This window comes from Pelodiscus sinensis, chromosome 15 (genome assembly GCF_052426305.1).
Source record: "Pelodiscus sinensis isolate ZL-2025 chromosome 15, ASM5242630v1, whole genome shotgun sequence".
Classification (NCBI taxonomy): domain Eukaryota; kingdom Metazoa; phylum Chordata; order Testudines; family Trionychidae; genus Pelodiscus; species Pelodiscus sinensis.
Genome location: NC_143066.1, coordinates 30,497,304 through 30,519,538, shown reverse-complemented (window position 1 = coordinate 30,519,538; position 22,235 = coordinate 30,497,304). Strand labels below are relative to the sequence as shown.

Genomic DNA, 22,235 nt, shown 5'->3' with positions numbered 1-22,235 from the left:
CCAAGGTTTTTATTTCAGGCAAGAGTCCAAACCGTTTTCATGTTGTGCTCAGCCTCCTTGTGTAACAAGAGTACTGTAGTAAACTGTGTTTGGCAGATGTTGGTGCCCGCCTGCAAGGGAAGCTGTTACCACTGGGGGGTAGAGAGGGCTAATGAGTTGCAAAGTGGAGTGTTTTTATACTGAATGAATTGTGAACAAGACCACTGCATATTCAGAACACCATTTACCTTTGTTAAATATGTGGATACATTTTTAATGGTTCCCTTCTCCATAATTTAATCTGAAAACAAAATAGTCTATAGCACAGCGGTTCTCAACCACCAGTCCGTGGACCAGTGCGGGCCGTGAACCCGTCTGATGGGCTGCGGCACATTGCCAGGCCATGCCCCCAGCTTTTGTTTAGTTCCGCCCCCTGGGGCTCCCAGGGAATTCCCTTCCTGCACTCTTCCCCATGCAGGAACAGGGTGAGTAGGGCGGCTGAGCTGGGTGTGCTGCAGCTGGAGCAAGGCTGTTCCTATGAGGCTAGGGATGTTAAATATCGGTTAATTGAATAGTCAAGTAACCTCATGAAATTTTATCAGTCAACTATTCTATAATCCCAGGGGGTGGAGCCAACAGCCACTGTATCAGAGACAGCAGTGCAGGGTGTCAAATGGGAGCTGGTCCACAAGGGGAGCCAGTTTAAAAACCAGCTCCCCTCATGAACCAGCTGCCTGTCACCCTGTGCTGCTGCTTCTGAGAAAGGGGCAGCAGCACGGGGTGGCAGTAGTCCCTGTTTAGGGGGAGTCTGAGCTCCCGGACCCGGCCTGAGCCGGAACTGAGATGGGCTGCCTGCCTGCCTGGCTCTGATACCCCCATTTCAGCTCTGCATTTCAAGTGTATGTCTTGGATCCAGCATGAGCCAGGACTGAGCCGGGCTGCCTGCCCATCCAGCTCCTCATACACTTCAAATGCAGAGCCCCAGCAGGGGTAAGTCCTGGACCCATCGCAAGCCAGGAATGAGTCAGGCTGCTGGCCAGCCTGCTAAAAATGTATTGGCAGGGAGAGGGGGAGAGGGAAATGCGTGTAGTCTATAGCATTAACCTATAAACTTTTGCTTATTGTTAATCAACTATACTATTACATCCCTAACTGGGGCCCCAGTTCCAGCTCCGGCAATCGCTACATGGCTTTGCTGGTGGGGCCAAGCACCAGGTGGAAAGCGGCTACCCTGGCCAGCAGGGCCAAGCGCTGGGTGAAGGGTGGCTGCTCCTGCAACCCTATTCTTCTCCCTCCCGCTTGGTAGGAGGCTCCCTCTGGCCTCCAGCTGCTCCGAGCCAGCAGATACACACATTACTATTATGCATTATTAAGAGCATAGGAAAATATGAATGTGCAGAATGTGTCAGCAGTCAGACCTGTTAGTACTGCCTCTTTAATTCTTGTGCAACTGAGGCAAAATGTTTGGACTGGAGAACAGTGGCGGATATCGAGCAGGGCGGCTGCCCCGGGCCCCGCGCTTCAATAGGCCCCGTGCCTGGTGTTTTAAAACTCTCATCCGCCCTGCTTAGAGCCGGGTCGGCAGCGTGGGGTACGCGCGGGAGCCCGACGTGGCGCTTTGGAAGATCGAGCCCTGCCCCCACCGCAGCAGGCAGCCCGCGCGGGCGCAGCAGCGGCCGGAGCAAACCCTGTGCTGGTTGGGTCCGGCCGCGAGGTAGCAACAGCCCCGCCCCCACGCAGAACAGAACAGCGCAATGGGGCCTGTTGTGGTGCAGGAGCTGCGAGCCGGCAGGGGAGGGTCCCTCAGGGCTGCTCACGCCCCCCCCCCCCGCCCCCTCCGCACAAGCCCATTGGCTGGACCTGGACAATGGCAGCTGCGGGAACCCACCAATCACCGCTCCCCTCAGGCTTTTAATCCCCCAGCACATGGCCAGGCAGGGCTGTGGGAGAAACGGGCGAGCGGCGCTTCTAGGTAAGTGGCCCCCAGTCACTCCCACTCCGATATCTTCACCCACATAGCCCTCCTCGCAGACCCTGCACCTCAGTCCCCTGCCCTGGGGCACAGTCCAAACCCCTGGCCAGACCCGCCCCAGGCCTGCTGGTCCCCAGCCCGTTTGTGTGGTCCCCAGCTGATTTTTCTGTGGGGTCAGTGGACCCTAACCCAAGAGAGGTTTCCCACCCCTGCCACAAATACAGGAGGCCCCTGCTTTATAACAGCCCGATTTACAACCCTCCTCCCCCCACCATGATGAACTTTTTCCGAAGTGGGGAAGGGGCCAAAATCCCCCAATTTACGTCCTTGGCCTATTGTAAATGCAGGCTCGAGTTAGGACTAGGGTTTCCAGGTGTCTGGTATTGGCCTTGACAGTCCAGTATTTGTGGCTTCTGGCAGGTAAAAAAAACCCAGAAAATACCGGACCAGTAAAATGTCTGGTATTTTCAGTTTTTCTCAGCTGGAAAGCCACTTGGGACGTTCTTGCCCTGCCATGTCTGATGGGGATGGAGAGTGTGAGATTTAAAGGTGCCATGATTATTTTTTTTGGGGGGGGAGGGCACTTTTTTTGCTCAACATTTGGATATCCCTCCCCTTTTCATTACTGCAGAATTTTGTTTAAAAATGAATTACAATATAATTAGAATAAAAATTATCTAACGAAATTAAGTTTCTATCAAATTTACCCAATTCACATTTAATAGGAAAATAGCCTTCGATGTGTGCATTTGATGCCTTTTTTCTATTTTTTTTCTCCAAAGGGGGGCCCGGAGAAATTGTGCTGCCCTGGGCCCCGCAAAACTCTCATCCGCCCCTGCTGGAGAATGCACTTTAACAAGTATTAACAAATATTTTATTGTTTTTTTAAATGTGTGTGTGCAGCACCTTTTCAAATTCTGGCTAACCATCATGTCCCCCCTCCTTTGATTTGCCTAATATACCATAGGCTAAAATTGTCCTAATGAATATGCAAATAAATAAATTACCATAACTATGCAAATATTTCAGTGCTGGTCTGCCAAAGGTTTTTTAATGAGTTTGCTGGTCCATGGTATAAAAAAGGTTGAGGACCACTGGTCTAGCACACTGGTTTTCAGACAATGGATCACGACCCAGTACTGGGTCGTGGAATATCAGGCACTGTGTTTCGTTGGTGCAGGGGGATCAGGTGACCAGTGGGGGTGCTAAGGCAAGCTATCTGCCTGTCTTGGTATCGCAGATTGCACTGCGCCCTAGAAGCGGCTGGCGGCAGGCCTGGTTCCAGGGTAAAGAGGGAGGGAGAGAGTGCACAAGGCTCTGCTGTTGTCTGCGATCCTGTTGCTGGCTGCTTCTTGGGTGCAACATGGTCTGCGGTGCCAGGAGAGGCAGGAAGCCTGCCTTAGCACCCTCACTGCACTGCTGACTGGAAGCTGCTCAAGATAAGCTTGCCCCATCTCTGAGCCTCTTCAAAGCCAGAGGTCTCTCCTACATCCCAAAGCTCTCATCCTCAGCTCCACCCTGAAGCTTAAACTCTAGTCAAATTATGTTGGGTCATGGGCATCCACAATTTTCTTCAACTGGGTCATGAGAACAAAAGTTTGAAAACCCCTGGTCTAGCAAACAGTGAAACACTTTCATTGATTATGATGTTTTGAATGAAAATGGCAGCACGTTCCTTCAGTGTTGGTTATACAAGGAAAAAGGGAGGGAGCTTCTTATGTGGCTTATTTATTTGTTTTTAAAATATGCTTTTTAAATTTACTAGACTCCTGATAGTTAAAGATGGAAGGGGGGAGGGACAGCTGTATTGTCATCTCCATCTTTCTGAAAGGCCTCCTGAAAATCATCTCTTGGTAGGTCTTCACCAAATTCAGGGCCATTTTGGTCAATTTTGTAGTCCTAGGATTTTAACATAGAAATTTCAGATTTAAATAGACGAAATTTGTGGTGTTTGTAATTGCCTCAAAAAGGAGTTTTGTGTGTCTGGGAGGTGGGGTGTTGCAAAGTTATTGTGGGGAGAGTTGTGATAGTGCTACTCTTACTGCTGTGCTGTTGCTGTTGATAATAATGCCTTCAGAACAGGGCAGTTAGATAATGGCAGCTGCTGGCCAGGATCCCAGCTCTGAAGACAGAGCTGCTGCCAGCAGCAGCGCATAAGTAAGGATGGCATGGTATGGTATTTATACCCTTACTTAAGCACTGCTACCAAGCAGAGCCAGGCCCTCAATTAGCAGCTGCCACTGTCTGGCTACCCAGCTCTGAAGTAGCAGTGCAGAAGTAAGGGTACAGTGACACCCTCCACTAAAATAACATTGCAAACATCCCCCTGCCCTCCTGGCAGCTCCCTTTTGAGTCAATACCCTCAATTTGAGAAACTGATTTGGTCTGGTGAAATCTGTATAGTAGTGTAAAAGCACACACAAAAACAGATTGCAGAGTGGGAGACCAGATTTTGTGGTCTGTGGTGTATTTTTCACGGCCTTGAATTTGGTAGGGCTCTATCTGATATTAATCCGACATCTATTGGCTATTAATCAGGTATCCATTGCAGAAGGACACTTTTCTGTCAATTTTCTCTTTGAAGGAGAAAAGAGGGAGACAGTTAATTAAAGCAGCTTCACACAACTGGTCACTAATTGTTCTGTGGTCAGTGTTATGTGTCCCTTTGGAAACACACAAAAGTAGGGTTAACAAAAGAAGTTAGTGCATCCAGCATGAGCTGTATGTGATCTTTGGTTAACCCTACAGATAACTGCATGTCCTCTCCTTGGTTTTATTTGTAAAATAACTCTGGGATGTTGGTGCTGAAGACCTGTGTAAGAGATTAGAACAATTGTCTTTGTGAGATGGCTTTCCATAGCAAGTTGTGTACATTGTGAAAAATTCCGATCTGGCTGCTTTTGGAGGCTTTCAGTTGGTGACACAGTGACCGTGTCTTGGCATAGGCTGTTTCTAATCTGATTTTCTGTTGTGTAAATAGTACTTCTGTGACTGAATGTCCTGTTCATCTTCATTTGGTTTCCTCTGACAAATATTGTATTGTAAACTGTGGGAGTGAATTCTTATTTGGTTTTAAGTATCAAGGAATAGCCGTGTTATACTGTATCTGCAAAACAATAAGGATTCCTGTGGCACCTTAAAGACTAACAGATTTATTTGGGCATATGCTCTTATGGGCAAAAAACTACTTCGTCAGATGCATCATGGGCAAAATCCCACTTCATCAGATGCATCTGATGAAGTTGGTTTTTGCCTATGAAAGTTTGTGCCCAAATAAATCTGTTAATCTTTAAGGTGTCACAGGACACCTCCTCCTAGTTCATTGGGGTTTGATGGTCCTTGTTTCGTCTGATATGGTTGAGCTCCTCTTCTGTAAACCATCATAGTTTGACTGTGTATTCTCTAGGAAGGCCAAAGACATCTCTTCTATATAAGAGTGAGCCTTCAGATAGGCTGTTGATGGATTTTTTGTAGAGGGACAGGTGGACTAGTAATCCGTTTGCCTTTCTCTGTCCTTAGAATGAAAGGTTCTTTTTAACATAATCTATTTATAGAAGGTTAAAAAGTAACTTACATGATTGATGCAAGTTACTCTTTCAGAAAATAGTTGGCACTAGTCAGTTACATTTTTGGTTCTTTTTGGTTCTTTATGCCTGTACTGCAGATTTTTTGGAGCTGATGATTATTATGGCTTGTCCTGAAAGCCAAGTGCACTGCTAAGTCCAGATGTTTATTTTTCTGTAGTGGTAAATCTTTAACTGTGTGTAGACCTTGTGCTCCAGAGAGGAGAGAATCGTACCAATTGCAGGCAAGTGGAATATACAATCTTCCTCCTCTTCTGTCCCCCCCCCCCAAGCTTTCAGTTCTTGCAAACACACAGACTGGGTATTCTACTTTTCAGTAATATTTGGAAGGGGTATCAGAGATTGTTTTAGTTGGTGTTGTCGCCAAACTGATCTTTTGCCTAAATGGGACCACCGGATTTGGAATGCAGGTTCCTCTTATCCTAACTTAAAGCCAGATCAGGGTTTGGTTGTGTCAGGACTATGGGATGTGCCTGGAATTTAATTGGTTTCTATAACATGAAAAGGGAGAGGTCAGAGAGAGGAGAGATGTGATACTCACAGTCACTACTGGGGGCAATGAGTGCATGGGACAGCTATACTGCAGGTGACCACTGGTGATAGCCACACCACCAAGGGAGTGGCCAGATGGGGACAGGGCTTGCTATCTTGCCTGCCACCCAGCCATGTAAGTGGCTTTCCCATGCTCCTCCCCTGTGGACCCAACACAGCTTGGCCCCTCCCCTCTGGACCCACTGCTGCCCCCCCCGCAAGCAATGCCAGGCTGCCCAGCCTTTGCATCTCTTCCCCGACCCAGGGCACAAGCTTGGGGAATGCTGGTGGGGAGCCTGGAGCCTGCATGTTCCTCCTTGGGGCCTAGGGAGTGCTGGCTGCAGGCCTGTGCACCCCAACACAGGCCTGGGGAGATGCCAGCTGCAATCTTGCACTGTTCCTTCCCTTTGCTCTTTGCCTGAGCCCGGGGAATGGTGGTGGGAGGCCTGCATGCCTTCTCCCCTCTCCCCCAGCATTGGGTCTCCCCCTCTGGGCTGGGCTCCCTCCCCCAGGCTGGGCCGGGGGAGTGCTAGCTGGTAGGGATGTAAGTGACTAGTGATGTGACTAGTCACTTCCCCCATTGCTGCCTCTAACAGAAAGACACAGCAAGAGGTGGGGGAGCAGGAGCCAGTGCTGGGGGGAGCAAGCTTAAAAGCCAGTTCCCCTATCATCATCTCTGCAGGGGGCAGAGGAAGTAGAGTCACAGTGGGAAACGGTGTCGCCGGTTCTGCTGTGATTCTGCTTTTGAAATGTACAAGAGCCTCAGTGGGGCTTTTGTACATTTCAAAAAGAAGCCCCACAGGGAGGTCCCTGCGAAACCTGAGCCTTTGAAATGTACAAGAGCCCGGGCAGGGCTCTTGTACATTTCAAAAGCAGAGCTCAGGGCCAGCAGGTTCTTCTGTCAGGGCTCCGGTTACAGTTCAAAGGTGGAGGTGCCCTTATCGACTAATCAAATAGTCGATGGAAATCCCATCGACTATTTGATTAGTTCGTTAATCTAAATTTAACATCTCTTCTGGCGGGAGCTTTGTGTGATCCTTCTCTCTTCCCCCGGCTCTTGGGCTGGTCCTGGGCAATGCAAGGTAAGTCATCTAGTTGCTTCATATGCAAAGGAGGAAAGAAATTATAGCAAAGTAGAATAGTTGTTTCCTTTGGATTGGGTTCTCGAGGCCTGAGTAAACAGCAACGGTGGACTGCAGAAACGTGACCATTTCTAACTTAGGTACATTCCTTGAGGAATTCTAAATGATGTTACATCTTGCCAGCGGATTCTAGAAAAGTTGTAGCTGGTGACTTCCTGAAAGCCATCTTCAAACAGGAAAGCCTTTTGGACAGCAGTTACATGCCTAGTCATTAAGATCAGGTTATCTTTTGAGTTAAAGGGGCTAAGGTTTGAGTTATTTCCTGTTGTCAGCCAATGGTCAGGGCAGTGTGTGTGTGTGTGTGTGGGTGTGTGTGTGTGTGTGTTACACCCGAGTCTTTAACTGCTGGGACACAAGGCCCCATCACAGTGGGCAGTCTAGGGAGAGACTGACGGGTGCCCCGAGGAGTTTAATGTCCATGTCTTTTACCGCTAGGACCGGGGTCCCGTCGTGGCGGGCAGCCAACAGGCTGACAGATGCCCCAGAGTTTATAGGAAGAGCTTATTACATCTCAGATTTTAACTGCTAGCATACAGGATCCCTTCGCAGCGGGCAGCCTAGGGAAGACTGAGAGATGCCCCAACGGATCTGTCCTCTGGAAGCGACACGATCCAAATGTCCCAGCTCTTCCTATATCTGTCCCTTATGACCAGCTGAAGTTCTTTTAAATTGTGCGTGGTTCTGTTACAGCAACCGAAGGAGTCAGGTTAAAGTTTAAACAGTTACAGGTTTATTAAAGAAGCTTATAAATCATATGGTTACAATGGCTATTGCTCTATTTCTAACTGCTAGCAAATATAGATCTTAAAAATGGTTACAAAGAAAATAAAGATAGAAAATAGAAATAATGGTACCAAGTGACAGCTTAATCTTTAAAGAGCTCTAAGTCTATGTGTACACTTAAAACAAAGGACACATCCAGGTACAATTTTTACCCCCTTCTGTGCCTCTCGACTCCAGCGGGTCAAGCCAGGGCTGGTCCCTCAATTCCTAGGAAAGACGAATACGAGGTGGGCATCCCCATGGAATCTCGGGAGGCCAATCACCTAACCCAACCAGCAGATAGATGGTAGATTGACACTCTGAGTGAGTGTGCTGCTGGACCCATCTTTATACCCATAGGGGCCCGTGTCCTCGTTCTTATCTAAGATGCCAAATTGTACTGGTCCGTTTTTGTGGCGCCAGTTCTTACAAGCAAGTTTCAACTTAATTTACACTTGCAAGAGAGAACTAAATTGTGAGTACTGGACATTTTTTTTACTGGGCGAAAGATTCTTCCCCCTGCGGACGGCTGTGTGTTTGTATCAATATGGGTTTCAGTCAAGGGCACTCCTTGGCAGCCTCTAGGTCAGCAATTGGCATATCTCTGTTTACAGCCATTCAGGGTTACAGCAGCCTGCATATCCAGGCCTTCTGTTCAAGGCTTTTACTGCTCTGTGTGCCCTGCATGCTCCAGGCAAGCAAAGATGGATGTTACAGAGGGGTTCCTGTCTGGCTACAACTGTTTACTTTCATTTTATCTTTTGTCACATCCATATGTTAAGAGAAACAGTTTACTGATCTGGAATTGAGGACCAAAGTCTGCATTGGCCATGATTCTGCTCTCTCTGTAGTCCATTAGAATATTCCTCAATGGATTCGTTCCTGTAATCCTGCTATTTCTCCAATTTGTAACTATATCTCTATTATTATTTTATTTCTGTCACTACACACTGGGACTATGATCTTTTTGCCTTGCTTGTGGATGGAATGTGCTCTGTGTTCACTATAAGGACTCCTCATATTACCAAGACTTGGAAAATCATTTGGAGGAAAAACACAGAATAATTGAGTGGACAGCGCACAGGGCTGAGACTCGCGATCAATTCTGTGTTCTGATAAAAAAATCCCTGTCTGACATTGGACAAATGATGTAATTTGACCACAGGTTTCCCTCCTGTAAAATGGGGATAATGGTACTTATCCTTCTTTGTGAAACATTTTAAAGTCTGTGGCTAGGTCTACACTGTAGCTTTTTCCGATCGCTTTTCCAAGAGACTTTTCTGCCATTTGGCCTCATCTAGACGGGGCCAAATGGCGGAAAAGCTTCCACTTTTGGAGGAGCCCTTATTCCTCATAGAACGAGGTATATAGGGTTCCGCAAAAGAGCGCGTTTGCTTTTCTGCAAAAGAAAGCGGAAGAGCAAATGTGTTCCTTGGATGTGGCGGAGTTTTTCCAGGATACTGAGTTTATCCCATTAAAACCCCACAGTGTAGATGTACCCTGTGACTGAAAGGTTTCATAGAAATGCTAATGTCATTATTTTATTAATAAAATTCAGCCGGCACAGCCAGGGGAGAGGTGCATGCCCCCCAGCTGGGGCAGGTCCAGGTTTGTCTGCCCCCTGTGCTTCGTAGCCAGAGTGAGGAATGCAGCAAATTGTGCACTTTCCCCTCGCTCTCTGATGAAGAGAAACAACCAGACATGTTCCCATACAAACGGGGGGTGGAGTGGGGAGGCAAGCTACAACACCCTCCCCCCGCCCCAGTCTGCCTAAAGGGCACCTTGGGGGTGGGAGGCTCAGGGCTGAGGCAGTCCCAGAGGGACCAGAGGGCACACAGACAGCCCCTTTCATCTGCCTGGTGATTCTGTCTCTTTTCTGTATGGTTTTATGAGAAGCAATCCTATTCCAAGCACATCCCATTTTCTTGGCACAACCCTCTCTTTGCTTTAAGTTTAAGATAAGAGGAAGTTGCATACCAAATTTTGTGGTCCTAGCTCTTACCATTTAGGAGGAATTCTTGAACAGACACGCTGAAAAACTCCCTCAAATATATAGTACAGGTTGAACCTCTTGGCTGTGTCTAGACTGGCAAGTTTTTCCACAAAATCAGCTGCTTTTGCAGAAAAACTTGCCAGCTGTCTACACTGGCTGCTTGAATTTCCGCAAGAACACTGATTTCCTACTGTAAGAAATCAGTGCTTCTTGCGGAAATACTATGCTGCTCCCGTTTGGGCAAAAGCCCTCTTGCGCAAATCATTTGCGCAAGAGGGCCAGTGTAGACAGCACAGTACTGTTTTGCGAAAAAAAGCCCCGATGGCTAAAATGGCGATCGGGGCTTTTTTGCGCAAAAGCGCGTCTAGATTGGCACTGATGCTTTTCCGCAAAAACTGCTTTTGCAGAAAAGCGTCCGTGCCAATCTAGACGCTCTTTTCCGCAAACACTTTTAACGGAAAAACTTTTCCTTTAAAAGCATTTACGGAAAATCATGCCGGTCTAGACGCAGCCCTTTCATCCAGCTCCCTCAGAACCTGATTGTGGTTCAGCACCAGGAGTCAATATTGTCTAGTGGCATTACCAAAATTTCCACTGCTAAATGGGCTCTTAGAGGACATTTGGGCCACGTCTACACTACAGGCTTCTTGCACAAGAACTGTTTTGTGAAAGAGTTCTTGTGCAAGAGGTCTTCCACAAGAGCATGTCCACACTGCATATGCTTTTGCGCAAGAGAATCCATGGCAGTGTGGACGCTCTCTTGCGTAAGAAAGCTCTGATGGCCATTTTAACCATAGGGGCTTCTTGCGCAAGAAAATCATGTTGCCTGTCTACACTGCCTTCTTGTGGAAGAGCTCTTGCACAAGAGGGCTTATTCCTCGTGGGGAGAGGAATAACTCTTCCAGAAGAAGCCCTGTTTTCCGATGCTGTACTGTAAATTTATTTGCGCAAGAACACGCATGCAGCGTAGACACCCGGCAAGATTTTGCCAAAAGCCTGCAGTGTAGACATAGCCTTGGGGTAAATTAGAGCTAACTAACAGCACAGAACACTGAGAGCCAGGACTCTAGGGAAACGTGGCCACACCCATGCTAAGTGGACATCCACCAAATGAAAATCATGCCAGATCATGGAAGTTGCCGGACCAGAGAGTGCTAAACTAAAGTGTTACAACCTGTAGATGTAATTGAACAGGTGGCCTTTTTGGGTGTGTGGCAGGACAGGTGTGTGGCAGAGGTTGCATGCAGCTGCATTTTGAAGAAAAGGGAGGGGCACAGATATCATAATTTACAAGCCCTCTGCTAACAGAAATTACAGCTGAAGGGAAATGTGACGGGGCACCGGGCGTCGTCCCTCGCATGCTGGGGAGAAGCGGTGGCTCCGCACCGGCTCCTGCCCTGCGCGGCTTGTTCTGCCGCGGGCGGGGCCAAGCAGGGGACCCGACCAGCTGCACCCGGCTGGGCAGGAACGCCGGGGTGCTGACACTGCCCCATGGCGCCGACCGGCGCAGGCACCCTGGCGGGGCAACTATCCCCAGCGGAGGGGGCGTCCCCACCCCGCTACGGAGGACGTCCTTGCGGCGGGATGCTTAAAAGGAGCGCCACCGCCAGAGCAGGAAGGAAGAAGACGCACAGCCGGAGGGAGGGCGCACAGACAGAGGCACCTCGGACCCCGTCTGCGCAGATCCTCGGGACCAAGTCGTCACGGCGGCGTGGCGAGGGAGGTAGGAAGTGACCCACGGCAGGGTGTTGGAACCCGGGGGGTTGGTGTGTTTAGGGGACTCCCTCCCCCACCAACCAGGACTGAGGGGGTCAGTGTATCCCCCCAGACCTTAGGGCCCTGGGTCGGGGCTCAGAGTGAGGGCAGGCCCAAGCCCCCCACCTCCCCGCGCTGATGCGGACGCCACTCACACTCAACTGAGCGCGGACCGACCCTGCCAGACTCGGGGCAGGGCTCCTGGGTGATCGGGGAGCACAAAGAGGAAGAGACCTCGGGTGAGGGAAAGCGGAGGGGCCGGGTGGAGGACCCTGCATGGCCCTTGGGAGGGCCGCGTCGACACCGTGCCTCTCCACAGGAAACATAATACATAGGTTACTTTTAACCTAGTCAGAAGCATGCCTTCTCTTTCGTGTTAAAGACAGACTTCTGTAGTAAATAGAAGATTCTACTGGACATGGTGTGCTGGATTCTCCTGGATTTTTTCCAGGGAGATGAGATGAATTTATAGGTGATTTTAAAATGGAAAAACTCAACAGTTGAGTATCAAAAGCATGCTATGCCCCTTGATGAGGGAAGGAGCTTCCTTACAACACTTTTGCAGTTACTGTTTTCTCTTTGAGATTTCAAACTATGCAAGATCTTTCAACATAAGATATGGGGAGGGAAAACACATTGAATTTTCAGTTGGGTGGGGGTGGGAAACAGATGTCCAAGGAAGGTTGTTATGGGCAAGGAAAGGGAGGGAGAGAGAGAGGGTTAACTGATACAATACATAGATGATTAATCTGTAATTTCTGAGGGTTTTTTTGTGGAAGGGCTAAGGGGAAGGGAAATGCTGATGAATGATAGTTATGTTATTGTTTCAATGCTCCTGGCTCTGAAGTGTGAGTGAAATATTTGCTTTTTACCAAGGGGAAATCTGAGGTTTTCCCATACATAAATATGCAGCTCTGACGTCCCACTTTTGAGATATGAAAGCACCTCTTCTCCCTCAGGCTCTGACCTGTGATAATGATGAGGAAATTTCAGCTTCCTTTCCTGAAGGGTTAGCTTTGTTGCTTCCAGAACATTTTTTTGTCTTATTTTAGGAAATCTGCTATTGCTAATGTAATAAATACTTCTCTGGCAGCTTCCATTTGAGGATTCCTGAGCCCTTTTAGAACCATAACTAATTCAGTCTGAAAACACATTGGTGAGGTGGGGAGTTGTTAGTTTGTTATCTCCATTTTACAGATGGTTTAAAAAAAGTTTGGAGAGTTTGACTTTGCAGATCTTGCCTAGGAATAAAACTCCTGCTCTTTGATTCTATGTCTTGTGCTTTAACTACTAGACAAATCTTCTTCTTCAAGTCAATGTGCACATACGCATAAAAATTGATGTAGCGTAGCAAGAAAACCTGTGCTCGCAGCATCAGCCAGGGGGAGGTGGCATGGCAGCACGTGGAGCTGCTTCTGTGCTCTTCCAGGCAGCACCTGTGGATTGGATCCAGCTCTGGCTTATCTGACTCCAGCCCGCAAGACTCGGGGCTCCTTCTCCCACAGCAAGGAGCTGGTGCTAGTGCTCCCACTCCATGGGGGGAATTGTGGAGAGTGGCATGGGACTGGTGGGGTGGGGGAAGCCTGAGCCTCGGGGGCTGGATCCAGGCAAGCCAGGGGCTGAAACTGATCCCTGGGCCTTAGATTCCCCACCCCTGATTTACATGGTGCTTTGCCATTCTTGAAATTTCAATAAGCTACACAAATTTCAGGAGAGACAGCATGGGGATTATTGATGAGAAGGAATTCATTGAGGAGGTGGGTGTTAGGCAGGGGACTAAGGGTATGTCTACACTACAAAGTTAGTTCGAACTAACGGACGTTAGTTCGAACTAACTTTAATAGGTGCTACACTAGCGCTCCGCTAGTTCGAATTTGAATCGAACTAGCGGAGCGCTTAGTTCGAACTAGGTAAACCTCATTTTACGAGGACTAACGCCTAGTTCGAACTAGCTAGTTCGAACTAAGGGCTGTGTAGCCCTTTAGTTCGAACTAGTGGGAGGCTAGCCCTCCCCAGGTTTCCCTGGTGGCCACTCTGGCCAACACCAGGGAAACTCTATGCCCCCCTCCCGGCCCCGGACCCCTTAAAGGGGCACGGGCTGGCTACGGTGCCCGTGCCAGGTGCAAGCCTGCCAGCACCCAGCTAGCAGACCCTGCACCTGGCACGGCACAGAGCCACCCACCCGATGCCCCCCAGCCCACCCCCTCTTGCCGGGACCAGGCTGGCGGCTCCCGGGAGCTTGCCCTGGACCGCAAGAGGCGGGCACCTTCCTGGGCTAGTGCGGACATCGTGGACCTCGTCCACGATCTCCGCACTAGGCACAGGAAAGTGGCTGTCTAGGGCAGGAGAGCTGCCAGCCTGGCCACCCAGGACCAGGTGTGCATGAAAATCAAGGGGGTCCACTGAGACCCCCGACACTGAGCCCTGAGCTTACAATGGCCGTACTGGGTCAGACCAAAGGTCCATCTAGCCCAGTAGCCTGTCTGCCAACAGCGGCCAACCCTAGGGACCCTGGAGGGGATGGACCGAAGATAATGACCAAGCCATTTGTCTCGTGCCATCCCTCTCCAGCCTTCCACAAACTTTGGGCAGGGACACCACTCCTACCCTCTGGCTAATAGGACTCCATGGACCCAACCTCCATCACTTTATCTCACTTCCCTTTAAACTCTGTTCTAGTTGTAGCCTTCACAGCCTCCTGCAGCAAGGAGTTCCACAGGTTAACTATTTGCTTTGGCAAGAACAACAACTTTCTCTTACTAGTTTCAAGCCTGCTACCCATTCCTTTCCTTTGGTGTCCTCTAGTCCTTCTTTATGGGAACTCAGGAAGAACTTTTCTGAATGCACCCTCTCCACCCAACCCCTGCTTTTAGAGACCTCTATCCTGTCCCCACTCCGTCTCCTCTTTTCTAAGCTGAACAGTCCCAGTCTCTGTAGCCTTTCTTCATCTGGGACCTGTTCCCAACCCCTGATCATGTTAGTTGCCCTCCCCTCTCCCAGCCTTTCTCTTCCCCTCTCCCACCTCCTTTTCCCAGTGTCCCCCAGTTTTTTCAATAAAGACAGAGTCAATGTTGGAAGAAACGTTATCTTTATTTTGTACATCAATAAGAAGAGGGGCTAGGGAAGGGTAAGTGGAAGGAGGTGAGGGAGGAATGGGGTACGAGCCCCCGATGGGGAGGACTGGGCTGGCTCTGCGGGCTTCTGGGGGTGGAAGCTCTCCTGCAGCCCCCCAATTACTCCCTCTCCCCAGATGGCAGCCTGCGGCAAGTGCAGCCGGGCTGATGGCCGAGTGGTGTGATGTGCCCAGTGTGGGCACTCAGGGCACTCCAAGCCAGAACTTCTTTGCAAGCGGGGCACCCCTTAGAACTGTGTGTCCGGGGTGGGGGTCGGGACCCTTTAAGCGCAGCCCTCGGCTAGCCTGAGACAGCATCTCCATGCTCTAAGTCCTCCTTTTATGCCCTGCCGGCACTGCTTCCGGCCATCCTTAAGCCCTGTTCAGAGTCCACTCAATGTGGACTTACTAGTTCGAACTAGCAAAACGCTAGTTCGAACTAGTTTTTAGTTCTAGACGCGTTAGTTCGAACTAGCTTAGTTCGAATTAACTAATTCGAACTAAGTTAGTTCGAACTAGCGCTGTAGTGTAGACGTACCCTTAGAGACTAAGCAGGTGATTAAGATGAAGGCAGGCATAATATTGCAGATTTTAGGAGTGGCATGCCTAAAATTGTGATGGGCAACACATGCCTTGGTTTCATTCTGCATTTTGTCTTAGTGTGCAGTGTGAGTTTTAAACTCCATGAGGAATCTAAGGACCAGTTACATTTTTAATCCTTTGGAGTAGGGATGTGAACAGGTAACTGGTTAACCAGTTGCCTGGTAAGCATCATTCTTACCGAGTAATGTGTCCTGGGTGCCGATTAACCGGTACCTGCGAGCAACCCACCGCAGGTGGAGGGCTGCTCCAGCCCTGCAGGGTTCAGGAGCTGAAGCCATATGGGGATGTGGAGACTGGGAGCAGAAGCAGGGGCCATGAAAAGAAGCTGGCTGCCCTCCATGTCTGAGAGGGGAAGTAGTGGTATCCCGCGTAACTGGTTAGCTGATTAACTTGGATTTTACATCCCTATTTTGAAGGCTGAATACTTGTTATAAAGTTGCTCTGAATGTTAATCTGTCTAGATTTATGCCAGTGTTCCAAGGATAATAGCGAAATGTTGGGGAATTCAGGATTCCTCCTGCAGGTTCTTTTCTCCCATGGCCCTCCTCAAATTTTGGATGCCCATCTTTCCCCTCCTATCTGTTTCTAAATATTGCCTTTTCTTGCTGAACATTTGGAGTAATGCAAGTGTCTTGCTGTGGAATTTCGACTTTATTTTGTATGTAGGCAAGCAGGGTGATATGAGGTGTGTGTGAACATTTGCATTAGGAGTTTTACATGAATGTCCTCTCATGAAATGGATGGGTTAAATTTTAACCAATCCCCGTTTATAAGTTTGTTTTCCTATCATTTTTCCTCTGAAGAATGTCATATGACAGCACACAGAACGATGAAGTTCTATGTGAGGTGCTTGAATAGTGATGAATCTACACATGAAAAAAGTTCTTAAATAACCTTAAGGTGGGAACAGGTTCTCTCAGGGAATTGGGTTCAGGGACAGGGCAAGGATAAAATAAGCCCTCTCTACAATGGGATATTCAGTTGCGTGGCTTTGTACATTCACAGATTTTTATGGTTAGAAAGGACCATTAGATAATCGAGTCCAATCTCCTGTGTATCTCAGGCCACTAAATTTCACCCACTTATCCATGTATTTATTTGTGTTTGGCTAATGGGTATCTTCCAGGAAGGCATCCAGTCTCCATCCTAAGAAATGGAAAATACACTTAGGATTTCAGACCTTGCCCTAGGGTGGTGGTTCTCCAAGTGTGGTCTGCGGACCACTAGTGATCCGGAACTATCTTGCAGGTGGGCTGTGGGTTCGCCCTCCTCTCCCCCCTGCACGAGGAGCCTGCACTGATGCCCTCTTCCCCAAGGTTGAAGCACTACCGCTGGTTTCCTGCTTTGGGGCGACAGTGGGGAGAGCTTCTTGGGCCAGATCCAGCTTGCTGGGGAAGGAAGTGCCTCTGTGTACTGCCGCTCCCCCCACTCTCTGGCTGGGGGAATGGCAGCGCAGGAAACTGCTTGGCTGGAGATTTCTCTGCTGCTCCCATTGCCTAGAATTATGGCTAATGGGGTGGTGTCTGGAAGTGTCCCCCATCCTCCTCATGCCCAGACTCCACACCTTCTGCACCCTCCCTCCCAGCCAGCTCCTGCACCCTACCTCCCAGCCAGACGCTGCTCCCCCAACTTCTCCTCTCCCCATTTTGTTATCATGGGTGGTTGGCTAGTGGTCTTTGGCAAGGTTTGCATTGAGCAGGGGGTGGGCCATGGGCCACAAAGTTTGAGAACCACTGCCCTAGTGTTTATTCTGGCTCTGGAGCCAGATTACTTAAAACATGTCCTGTGCACCAGGCCTCCTCAATCTGTAAATTGGGATAAGCACTGGCATCGTTGTTATGTAGATGGTGCTGCCAGTATATCTAGTGCTGGGAGGCCTGTGTGTATGGCGCAAGGAGAACTGTGCCAAAGAGAAAAACCAGTTCCTGCTCCCAGGAGCTTCTGAGCTTACCCATGAGAGGGTACAATCAAAACAACAAACTCAAGCTGTCCAGTATGGTCACTATTGCTAGACTGCTTCATGGGAATAGGGGGGTATTGAGAAGCCATTTTTATAGTGGGGGGGAGAGGGGGATCTTGTTATGCTTTAGAAGGCTGCCCCAGGTGTATGAGGCAACATGAAAGAAGACCTGAAGCCCAAAGTTGGTGAAGTTGCTGAGGAGTGGTTAGGAGGGAAGCTTGGATGACCCAGAGGGCTTGCAGGGTGTGGCTGGAGTGGAAATAGAGGTGTAAAGACCTGGGTAAGAGCTTCTGAAGCTGATCTAACCAGTGATTAGTCTCCTTGATGGAGCAGCAACTCTGTGAAAGAAGCCATGGCCCCAAATTGTACATCTCCTAAGAAGGCAACCAAATAATTTAACATCCCTCTTGGTGTTGGATTAGGAAAGGAGAAATCATCTTTTGCAGGGACTTTTCTGGTTGTAGGAATGTGAATAAATACTGTGGACTGATTTTTAACATTATGGGATGTTTTGTTCTGTGGGGTACTGTTCACTGAAGGCATTTAATGGCATTGCCAAGCTGAAAGGGTACTGCCTTTGATACAAGATTCACTGATTATTAAGGTAAAATATCAAAGTACTGCCCTATCAAGGACGCAATCAGGGAGGACTCTTCCATTGCATTAGAGAACCTGCCTTTTGCCTCGGTACCTTTGCCCAGACCTCACTGTCTTCTACTGCTCCTTCCCTCTTTCCTAATCCAGTAGAAGCCTTTGTAGCATCTGTTTTACAGCTGGAGGGACAGATACATTGCAGTGTCATACAGGAATAAGCCATATTAACATTAAATCAGGTTGCATTATTTTCTTCCAAGTTACTGGCATGTAAATATTCTAGAAGCTATTATATAGGTGGTTGCCAGGTACAGTAATATGTCATCCTGAGCAATGCTGGGGTTTCAAGGCTCGCTTCTTTGAGTCATATTAGCAGGAATGTGGTGCCTAACTGAATGTGATGCCTAACTAAACGTGTGGGGTATGGTCACTTGTCCTGGATTTGGTTTGCTTTACTTAAAAAAGTCCAATATCCTAGGAAAAATGAACTAACTGGCTGATCTCTATATCTTGAAGCAGTGTGTTGGTGGAATTGCAAATGGACTAATTTTCTCCTTTGATGGGTTATAGAAAACAGGATTAAAAATCTTATCATGAGGACATGGCTTCCAAGTGACAAAAGAGCCTTTTATTCTGCCTTCTAGGAATGAATTTTTTTCCATATCTTAGTTTATACAGTCACCTGCTAACAAGCCATTGTCCAAAGTCCCTCCATGAAGTCACTGGAGGTGTTCTCCTCTATTAAACATAAAGCAGCCAGATCTTTTCTGCTCACCAGTGGTCAGCCAGGTGATCCGGTGCCTGCCTGCTTAGGAGAACATAGTTATATCTTCCCTTTGCTGTGGGATTGGAAACAGGAAAGGAATCTCTGTTTCCCAAGACCCATGAAACACTTATATGAATGTACTTGTTGCATAGTATGTGTAATTATGCAATAAAGTCAGCTGTTTAGCTCAGCTGCAGAATGTTGTCTAGTAAGGAACCACCTCAAATCAACAGAGAGATTATCTGTGTTTCAGAGCCATTTGTAGTTCACTGATAGTATATTGATTAGAATTATTGTAGACCCGTCTGTCCAAGCTGCACAGCTGGGATGCTTGACTTCATTGTAAGAAGCTGCACCACTTAGGATGCATGACCCCTTGTACATGAAGTTGGAATCTTTTATTCAGAGCTCACTGTATGAAAATTTTCCCGATTGCTGTCCAATTAAAGAATTCTCTTCTTTGGAGCTTCAGTACATGAAGGTGCTAAAGTTATTAATGGGACTAATTAATCCCACCTACCCCACTACATTATAATAGAAATGAAGTTCTGCCAAGTGAAGTGTCTCCTTTCTTTCTGGTGACATGTGAAAGTAATAAATTAAAGTCTAATCTACACAGTTTCTTTCCTTCCACAATTTGTTCTAGACAGGATCCAAGAATGCTGAGGTATTCACTTAGCTTGGCAGATTCTTCTGTGGTGGGAGCTGCATGGACAGGAAATGCAGGCCTCATAGTGAATTCACAGACAAAATCTGGCCTGTAACAGAGAAGCAGAGCTGGCCTCATGACTAGGTATAATAGGCAATGCTCATGAGTATTGTGGAGAGGGAGGTGAGGAGTATGCCAAGAGTGGGGGAGGTAGTTAAGTGGGCAGAGCGTCTCATAGAAGGAGTGGCTTGGTTGCTTTTCTGACTGGTGTCGAGGTGCTGTAAGACATGCAGATGGTTATTTTAAGGTTCCTTCTTTCACTGAGCTTTTCTTTCAAGAACAGCAATTTTTTCTTCCTCCTTTTAGACTTGGCAAAGCCTCCAGTAATTGAGCCAAAGGATCCGGAACAGCTGCCAATGCAGACCAACCCGCTTCTGCTTTCCTACACCCTACAAGAGCTGTTGAGTAAGGACACTGTGCAAGTGGAGCTTATACCTGAGAAGAAGGGCCTCTTCCTGAAACACGTGGAGTATGAAGTTTCCAGCAAGGTAATGTGAGAGTGGGAGAACACCAGTCTGTGTGGGAGAGTGTGTTTTTTCAGGAGTTTCCATGAAATTGTTCAGCCTGTATTCAAAAGCCAGGTAACTTTTTAAAATCTATTCAGTGTATTGGTGATGCTGGTTTGAATCAAGAATTCAAGAATTGTTTGTATAGGTTTGCCCCTGCAGCTTACTCCTAACCACTGCTTTTCTAATGCTGGGACTGACCAATACTGCTGTTGTTTTGTAAGGTGAACAGACCTCCTCTGAGGACTAGAGTGAAATTACCAAAATCACTTGAAGGCTAGACTGTATTTGAATGTAGGTATGGCACATCCAGCAGCAGTGAAGGTTCTCCCCCGCCACTCCCAATTTCTTTCTCCAATCCTGACTTTAGGGATCACTTTTGAAGTAAGATGAGAGTCCAGTTTCTATGTCCCATTCAAGATTTGTTCCCTTTGTGAGACTGCTCAATAATGTCTTCTATGTCTTTATTTTTTTTTCCTGATGAGGCTATCTGTCCCCTAAGAACTGGCCCGCGAGCACCAACTCACTCCACCCAGGTCACTAAAGAAGCAACGGTCTGACAGTGTTGTATCAATTTTCGGTCAGTATTGTCCTTAGCCAGAGTTACTTTCAGATCACAGATGTGAGACTTCTAATCTCATTACCAATTCCAAAGAAAAAACAGTTTCTTGCCATTTCAACCAGAAAGGACATTGTCTCAACGACCTAATCACATGCATCCTACTCCAGAAGACTTTCAAATCTGCACTTGAAAGGGAATCCTCTGAACTGTCATTCATGCTAAAATTTGACACTCTCCGCTGGGGGCTGAACAAAGACCCCAACTACCTTACCCATTACAAAGATAGCTTCCCCGATTATCACCTCTAATACCATTAGCTCACAGACATCTACCTTTCCCCACCTCTAATATCATTAACTCACAGACATTTACCTTCCTTCCCCGCCCCCCTTCATCCCCCTTCTGTTCTGAAATGTGATTTGTCCTTTTCATATGTGTTCATTTTTTTTTAATTGTATCCTTTGGTATATATGGTTGTGACTATTTTCTTCCACTATTTGATCTGAGGAAGTGGGTCTGGCCCACAAAAGCTCATCATCTAATAAACCATCTTGTTAGTCTTTAAAGTGCTACATAGTCCTGTATTTTGTTTCAGTTACCAATTCCCTGAGCTGTCATCAGACCACTTGTTGATTCTTCCAACAGTTCTTTCTGTGTAATGAGATTCTTCATAGAAAGGCAGTAACTGTTCCTTTGGCACCTGCTGAAATCTGTAAGAACAGATCAGAGCAGATACAAGGAGGGCCTAAGAGCTGTATCTATTGTGTTCCAGTCATTTGTTTTTTCTGAAATCACATCGTTCTGCAATAGGTAGTAGCAGTGTAGGATATAAATGTAAAGTGCATGAATGTAATGACATCTAGTCTTTTCAACATGCTATTCCATCAGCTAAATGTGGTTTTTAAATGACTTGCCTGTGTGCCTCTCAAGTGTCCCTCTTAATGTTAAGGATGTTAAAGGTTAAATGGTTAACCAGTTATGGTAACCATATGCCATAAGTACCAGCTTCTGCCACGGCCAGTGGTTATCTGGTTAAACAAATAGTTTAACCAGTAAACTCTTTTGGGCAGTTTTTACATCCCTACTATATGTGCTACCTCACTCATCTTGAACCCAAATTAATCCCCAAAACCTGGGTGATCTCACTGTTCATTCCTGAAATCTGACATCAGGCAAAAATATTGACACTAAGATGATAAACTTTCACACTCTTCTAGGAATCCCACAGTTCCCACTCTTTCCTCATTCTGCTGCATGACTCACTAGAAGAGATCAAACAGGTTTTAGAGGGCTGAGAACTGTTTGTCCTGGCAAACAGGTCTTGTTTGGTGGATGTTACCAGGAACTGAAGTTGTGAGTGGAGTACACTGGCATTGAAATGCTCCTTAATGATGATTGCTCATTGCAGTTGTGTTTTTCCTTTTAAGCCTTTGTGTGATGCAGATGAGACACTGGGTTGGTGGAGGAATTATGTGGAATCACAGCAAGTTTAGGGACATCTACTACTTCCTTGCAGTGATGCACAGAAGACACCTCTCCTTTCCTATATAAAATACTTTTTGCCCCCATATTTGTGTATATAAAATTTGGAAATGTGCTCTTTGCTGAAGCTCTTGTTCCCAAAGAAACCTAACCTACCAGCAGGCTATCCAGCTTACATTAAGACATCTGCATGCATAATTGAGACATGACTGGAGGGTTCCAT

General features: G+C 47.5%; 1 protein-coding gene across 3 annotated transcripts in view; it reads left to right on the top strand.

The window, feature by feature from the left end:
- The window catches only part of SNX8 (sorting nexin 8), a 42,809-nt gene that overhangs the window by 843 nt on the left and 19,731 nt on the right, over positions 1-22,235 (top strand). For 2 of the 3 annotated variants that reach the window (XR_016346896.1, XM_075899597.2), the window contains exons 1-2: positions 11,440-11,686; positions 19,769-19,950. Coding sequence is in view for 2 of the 3 variants with exons in the window: in XM_075899597.2 (XP_075755712.2) it covers positions 11,455-11,686; positions 19,769-19,950 (414 nt within the window). In the remaining variant the exon portion in view is untranslated. Of the gene's footprint in view, positions 1-11,439; positions 11,687-19,768; positions 19,951-22,235 lie in introns of those variants that run through there. The other variant, XM_006112877.5, reaches the window with a different exon arrangement.